This window comes from Nicotiana sylvestris, chromosome 3 (genome assembly GCF_000393655.2).
Source record: "Nicotiana sylvestris chromosome 3, ASM39365v2, whole genome shotgun sequence".
NCBI classification, from domain to species: Eukaryota; Viridiplantae; Streptophyta; class Magnoliopsida; order Solanales; family Solanaceae; genus Nicotiana; species Nicotiana sylvestris.
This window is the reverse complement of record NC_091059.1, coordinates 170,073,259-170,080,894: the sequence shown is the minus strand read 5'-3', so window position 1 is coordinate 170,080,894 and position 7,636 is coordinate 170,073,259. Positions and strand designations below refer to the sequence as shown.

At 35.3% G+C, this 7,636-nt stretch overlaps 1 protein-coding gene across 1 annotated transcript; it reads right to left on the bottom strand.

Annotated features, from left to right (window-relative positions):
* Nucleotides 1–4,778: 4,778 nt before the first annotated feature.
* LOC104214546 (probable pectate lyase 18) lies at nucleotides 4,779–7,492 on the bottom strand. Its single transcript, XM_009764238.2, has 4 exons — nucleotides 7,130–7,492; nucleotides 6,088–6,828; nucleotides 5,464–5,602; nucleotides 4,779–5,373 (listed from the first exon to the last, which is right to left on the bottom strand). Exons 1-4 carry the CDS (start codon nucleotides 7,246–7,248, stop codon nucleotides 5,149–5,151), a joined length of 1,224 nt encoding a protein of 407 aa, XP_009762540.1. The 5' UTR covers nucleotides 7,249–7,492; the 3' UTR covers nucleotides 4,779–5,148.
* Nucleotides 7,493–7,636: the final 144 nt, after the last annotated feature.

The window sequence follows — 7,636 nt, the reverse complement described above, 5'->3', positions numbered from 1 at the left end:
TAAAATTGGTGACTTGGGACACCCTAAATCTCCCAAGTGGCGACTCTGAAATAAATAAATAAATCCCGTTTCGATTGTCCTTTAATTGGAAAAAACTCCTACGCCCTTCGCGGGGTCGGAAAAAAGGAGGTGTGACACCAGTATCAGACTTTAATGTTTTAACAATCACACCAAATTGATTTTTAACCATTGAAAAGAAGTTCTTCAATACAACTATTATTTCACTCTTTGATTGCAATAAGTATACCTAAGTGAACCTACTGTAATCATCCACCACTGTAATAAGTAGTGTTTCGTGTCATATGTAGGTATTCTATGAAATCCCCATGCATATACATGAATAAGCCGAATAATGCTAACAACTTTATGACTACTAGATGAAAACTTCAGCCTGCTTTGCTTAGCCAAGGGGCATACTTCACATCTATATTGTACTCTACTGTCCACTGAGTTTCTCAATTGGTGGATATGCTGCATTGCCTTTATTAAAGGGTGTCCTAGTCTCATGTGCCAAAGAGCCAAATTATTTGAACTACTGGTAACCATTGTTGATGCATGTGTTGAACTCTCTGTAGAAGGTAGTCCACATGATTCCTTACCAATCCCCATCACCTTCCTATTGTAAAGACCCTACAGCACACAGAAGTCACGGAAGAACATTGCACAGCAGCTTAGTTCCTTGGTCAGTTTTGAAACAGACAATAAGTTGAACTTAAAGTCAAGAACATGTAAAACATCCTTTAAAACTTAATTGTCTAGTATAGAGACAATTCCTGTATGGACTATTTTGTATTTATTCCCTGTTGGTACTTGCACTCCACTATTATTCTGTAAGCTACAATACTTAATGGCATGCATGATCTCCTTATGAAAAGTAATGTGATGTGAAGCAATTGAGTCTAATATCCATTCACAATCAAAGGCACTTGATAACAATGCAGTTATACCTGCCATAAGCGAGTGACAGTCACTTGTGCCTTGTTTGTTCAGAAGACTTAACTATTGTTTGTATTAATCTTCTGTGAAGAAATTCCCATGTGTGAGCTGAGTGTTTGATGAATTTCCTACCTCAGTAGCAACATCATTACCATAGGGTTTAACACTTTGTACCTGTGTTTTTTTACCTTCACAAGGTAGGGGTAAGGTCTGCGTACACACTACCCTGCCTAGACCCCACTTGTGAAATTGCGCTGGGTTTGTTATTGTTGTACCTGCACTTTATTCTTACTTTTGAAATCCGGGGGATACCCTATGATCTTATAACAATTTTCCTTTAAATGGCCTTTGTGGCCACAAAACTCACAAATCAACCCTGGTTTCTTTGCTTTGAATCTCTGAGTGAATGTCTGATTTTTTCCAGCTAGCATGGTCAAATTCCCTTGTTCCAAGAGTACGTTGGCTTTCTTCTAGTATGACCAAGGCATATTCTTGATTAACCGTCAACACTAGTGTCTTGAGTAACACGTGGCTCCTCACATGGCCATATCTTTCATTTAAGCCAACAAGAAACTATAAGAGTCTCAAATTTCTGAATTGTTCGATGAAAGGTCTCGTTTCCTCACAATCACATATTGGCCCTGCCACTAACAAGTCCATTTCATCACATAAAATCTTCATCTTGGAGTAGTAAGCAGTGACTGAATCTGTGCCTTGAGTCAACGATCCTATCATCTTCCACAATCGATATGTTTGAGTCAAATTTGATTTATCAAATCGTTCCTTAAACTCACTCTAAACTTTTGCTGCATTTGAGGCATAAATGATGCTAGGTTGCAACTCCACCGCCACTGTCTTTCCTATCCATGACAGCACCATAGCATTGCATCTTTCCCACTGATTTGCTAATTCGCCTTTGAATGAACCTTTTACGCAGGTTCCCTCTATGAACCCTAATTTATTTTTCACCGATAGTGTCCATTCGCATAGCTCGACTCCGTAGACCATAATTTTCTGGACCTGTGAGTTTTATGTCGATCAATGCCACACGAGGTGTGTCTGATTCCCTCAAGTACAAAGGATGATTGTGGTCAATTCGAGGAACTTCTTCTTCTCCCATGGCCGCCCAATCTCGACAATGGCTTACTACTGAAATGGTAGAATTTTGGTTCTAAATCCCTATCGATCGCTCTGATACCATGATAGAATCTGAGATCTATTCACTCGAACTCATATTATTATGCATGCAATCGATGAACTATGCAATTAGGGAAGATTATAGAGAGAGAAAGTAGAGAGAAGGAGGAATTCTCATTAATGTGTTGCTTAACTATAGGAATATACAGTATTAACTAGTATAACCACTTCTGGTATTTGTTAGTGGAGGAGAAACGTGAAATTACTTAACTACCCCTCACCTTAGTACACTAAATTACCCCTCACTCAATACGCTCTCTGCTTTTTAGCGGGCAATATCTTCATGATCGTCAATAGTTTATCTAATCCTTAGTTGTTTTCCAGTTAGGTGAATATTTTTCTTGCTTTCTTGTCTTCCACATGGTTGAATCATATTAGGTTCCATTATTTTTTTCACATTTCGAAAGCAAGTAAACCAAATCCATAGTACATAATGTTGACCTTAATTTGTTGCATTAATTACGGATGGCAAAAGAAAAACACGAAAAGCAAAACAAATTGTAATTAAAACGGATGGTAGACTTTGATTTACTGTTTTGCCAGAAAGCAAGTGGTTCAAACTTTATTTTCCACCATATTATTTATCAACCTTCTTGTTCGAAGTAAAGTTTCTTCTCTAAGGTGCATGGTGGGAAAATTGAATACCCCATTTTCACTTCTCTTTTTCCTTTTCTTTTTTTTATTTATCTTACCTTTTTCTTTTTGACTTTTTGTTTGTGTACTAAACCCTAGTAATATTGATTGTTACTTTATTTCTTTAGTATTACACAAACTGTTACTACTAGCTAGTCCAAAAGGAAAATGAATTCCCTTTTTTTCTTGAAACAATAAAGAATTTGGCCATTTCTATATGAAGAATTTTGCTATGGTGTCATTAGGAGAGGCACTCACTGTTTTAAACTACTATATTGGTATGAAGAGGCGTGCCAAAGCATGTGACAATGAGCTTTATTTTGGAAGACTAGCTACTATCCATAATATGATTGTCGTATCTGATACTGAACCTATGCTTCAGACATTTTCTGTTTCTCTTGTCTCCATAAAATTTGGAAACAGGTCAAATTTAATTTTGAATCTGGTCAAAGTATTCCCCAACTTTTCCTTGTCACTCATTCATTCTTATTCTTCTTTTGGGGTTTTCTGATTTCCTGGCAATTTATTTACTACTGAACTATTTTCTAAAAGACTACAGAACCGAGTCTTGGAAAAAGTTTGAATAGTTGATTACTTAGGACCCGTTTGGAAATTTCACTTTTGTAAAAAAAAATTCTCCTTGCTACGTAATATTTGTTGGCCATGAAAATTTCAAATTTCACTTAAAGTTGAATTTCAAAATATTTCGGAATTTAAAAAAACTCCAAAAAGTTAGTTTTTCAAAATTTTCACTTTAAATCACTCACAAAAATTAAAATAGCTTCAAATTAACACAACTCTAATTTTGCAAATATAATTTTCACTTGAATATTTTATTTTATTTTACTTTTTTAATGAATTTTACAATTCTTATGTCCAAACACAGTGGCGGTACCACATCCAATCGATTGACACCCATCTTCTGGAAAATTACACTATATTGTTAGAATTTTTTATTTTATTTTATGTATATTTACTATACATTGACTCCGCTTAATTTTACAATATATTTAAATTCTTTTATTTGAATATCCCTTAGTAAAAATCTTAGCTCAAACGTCCGCCTAGTTTTCAAAAGAAAAATGGTTGCCACACATAAGTGCTCATATATTTGGTTTTACTAGATGATTCAATGCGTGTGCATTTTTCCGTTTTTGCTTTATAGCCGAACTTCTATTTAAAACTCAACCACTTAATGCAGAAGAAATAAGCCAAAACAACAACAAAAGTAAAACCGATGCCGGACGGTTGGCACAAGGATTAAATAGAATTGATGAAACGAAACTAATTAGGAATTGCATTTGGGATAAAATCTAAATTCATCAATTGTTTCAGTACTGAAGCTCAAAATTAAAGACTATGAGGTTAGGTCTTATTCTATTGGTTGGATGTCAGCATTGGAAGATTAAAATTGTACTCTTTACTTTTGTTCGTCCGTTATGAATTTCACACGCCCCTTAAGAAATAATAAATTAAGGCATAATTTATCATGATACTCATATTAATTGATACATATTTTTAATAAATTTACAAAAATGATTGGAAATAAGTAATTAATGCTATAGGTATAATAGGAAAAAATAAATTATCTTCTCTTTATATACTAAAAGTGACAAGTAAAAATAAAAATTTATTTTTAAAATACTGTACAAGTGAAAAGTGAACAGTTACAAGAATTAAGTAGGTACAGATATGATAGTCTAGTCTGCAACATTGCTTGGCATAATTCATAAGTTAGTTATCGGTTTCCTAATTTGTGGAGTTAAAATGATACACATGTCGCTTTTTAGTGTGCCTCTTCAATTACAACTTTGATGGATTTAAACATTGGTAGTTGAACTTCTTCCATTTTTTCAAAACACTTATTATGAGCAATTATGGGTGGTTATTATATAAACAAATATTTAAATCGTGTTTCATCTTTACTTTTACTTTCATTGCTCACTATTAATGTGTATTGTCTTCTGCAATTTCTAATAGATTGTGTGAGAGGCAGGGAGAGAGACACAAGATTCAAAAATAAATACATATATTGATGTATATATCAACACTTCTGAACTTGCCTTTCTCTAAAATCTAAAACCAACAGAACCGCATGAAGTCCCAACTGCTGAGAATGGCAGACCGAGGTTGTATTTGACAATCAAGTCAAAAAGGGTAAAAATAAAAACAAAAAAAAGGTAAAAAAAAATGAAGGGAGGCAAGAAGACAATAAAAGTGCAACGTCCCTAGTCATATATTAGGACTTACTACACTTTCTGTCCCTTTCTTTAATTTTCCTCCTTCATTACATGGTTTTTCTTCAAATCATATCATTTTTAATTTTTTTTTTCTAAAACCAAACCTTAGAAAAATAAGACCAAGTTAAATAATTTCCCTTAATCAGCAACGAGAACCCTTTCGGCAATTGAGAGCGCCAGAACCAGATACTAAATTGCTGACCAAAGAAGAAGGTCTTGCACTTAAACTTGAAGCCTTAGCATAACTTGATGATTTGGCTCCAGCTCCTGATTGTGTGAAATATGCACCATTTAACATTAAATCCCCTTCTGTTCTCCAATTCCAATTCTTCCATTCACTCTCTGGTGCATCCTCATGTTTTGTTACCTACATATATATTATTCCAGTAAATATTTTCTAAAGCAAAAAAGTGTAAAACCTAAGTTGGAGAAATTTATTAAAACAAGTAATACTGACCTCTTTGCTAAACCTAATATCAGGGGCAAGAAATCTGTTGCCTTGACTATTGATGGTGGGACTAGCACTTCCACCAATTGCATACATTTCCCAATGGGTGTAGTCATTGTTCACCACATGGAAATAACCATGTCTACATCTGCATATTCCAAAAAGCCAACAATTCTTTAAATTCTACATACACTGTACAAACATACCCCACTCTAAATCTAACTACTGTTTTTTCGTCATTTGGAATACACAACCAAATTTTGGTGTGTCCTTTGCTTAACACGCGCACCACTTAAAAACAGCTAAAAAGTTATTTATAAAATCATATGCCATAAAGTAGTTGCAGATAAATAAAATGACTACAAGTTAAAATCCATTGTTAGTATAAATTTTTTTTACACTTTCGATATAAAAGACAATTCGGTGCAATAGGTTTTTGCTATGCACGAGGTCTATTTAGTCTTAGCATGCATTTTTATAAGAGGTTGTTCCCACCGTGACCCCTTAATCATATGACAGCAAATATATCAGTTATGCTAAGCCTCCGTTTCTTTTACACTTTCGATATATGGAACTTAAATCGTTAAAAGAAATATTGTGTATAGTGATCATTTACTTTTTAAAATTTTTTACCTTGGCATTCTTTGGACAAGGCCTTCCCCAAAGTGATTGAAAGCAATGGTAACTTGCATATTCTTGTCTTGAACATAAGAATCACTGTGTCCCAAGAGCATAACTTTATCATGGTGAGTCATGAAATTATTAGAAATTGTAATAGCTGTGGACCCCATAATGGCGTCAATCAAGCCGTCTTTGCAGTTAGACAAAGAGCAATGGTCCACCCAAACATGGCTCCCACCAAATATCGACACTCCATCACCATCAGAAATAGTTCTCCACCCGTAATGCGATGGGGAGCTCCGCACCATAGCATTCCCTCCTTGCTTACAATCATGTATGTGAATTCCATGTATAATAATATTCGTCACGTACTGTATTGTTATACATGGACCGCCCGCAATATGTACACTCGCACCTCTTCCATCAATTGTTTTGAATGAGTTCATAATAAGTTCTTCTTTTAATTGGATAACCATATCCCTAGCAAAAATTATCCACAACGGTTCAGTTTGGACTACAGCATGACGGAGAGTCCCCGGCTTTGGGTTGACAGGATCGTCGTCACCTGAGTCGGTGACCACGTAAATTTTACCGTCTCTACCGCCAACGGCGTTTTTGCCAAAGCCAATGGCGCAATCAGCTAACCGTTGGCGGTTCTTCTCCCAGTTCGGATCACAACGCCAGCAATCATCAATAGGATTTCCGGTACCACAAGATAGATAGCCTAAGTTCCTTCTTGAAGCATTTACGCTCCTGCATTTTCCAAACAAAAAAATTTTGTTAAATCTTGTTAACGTACTATATGAGTCATTATTTTGTGTTCGAGCTATGTATACATATAATAACATGTGCTAGCTAAAATAACGTTAGTCTTGTCTAGACATACATAATGTGGGACTAAAATGTAATTGCAAACCTAGTGTAATCTCATAAGTGGGGTTTGGAAGGGTAGTATGTACACAAACCTAAGATAAAGAGGTTGTTTCCGACATACCCTTGGCCAGTGTGGGTTAAAATAAATGAAATTAATGTGAAGGAAGCAAAATGTACGTACCTATGTACTTCATCTACAACAGCTTGAGGATCAGATAGGGAAGAGGAGGAGGCAATGAGGGACGGGAGAAGGAGAAGTGAAGACAAGAGGAAGAGGAAAGAAAGAGAAATAGAGCCCATATTTGTCTGTTGTTTGTCTGTAATTAGCTTTGTCTCTAGACGAACTCAGTGAGGGTTATCTAGAGAACAGAGGAAATATAAAGTTATTTGGGCTTGGGAAGAAAAGAGAGGGAAATGAAGGAGTTTATAAAGAGAGAAAAGCTGGAGAAATTAGCGTTGATTAAACAAAAGAGGTTAGAGGTAGGGTCACTTTTATCTTTGTGATTACATGTTTTACGGAGATTCCTCTCTTACCTATAGAGGCTAGATTGGACTATGGTAGTTTTTGTCCGTTAAGCAAGCATTCCTACCTGACATGTAAACAGTACAATATCTTCTTCTTCTTCTCTCTCTTATTGTCTTTTTCTCTCTTATTGTCTTTTTACTCAGCATAATGATGGATAGTCTA

Bases quoted from the DNA above. Each gene is read 5' to 3' on its own strand.
- LOC104214546 (XM_009764238.2), bottom strand. From the start codon at position 7,248: ATGGGCTCTATTTCTCTTTCTTTCCTCTTCCTCTTGTCTTCACTTCTC. The intron at 6,829-7,129 runs GTACGTACATTT...TGGAAAATGCAG, and splicing joins GTTGTAGATGAAGTACATAG to GAGCGTAAATGCTTCAAGAA. The intron at 5,603-6,087 runs GTAAAAAATTTT...TGGAATATGCAG, and splicing joins CTTGTCCAAAGAATGCCAAG to ATGTAGACATGGTTATTTCC.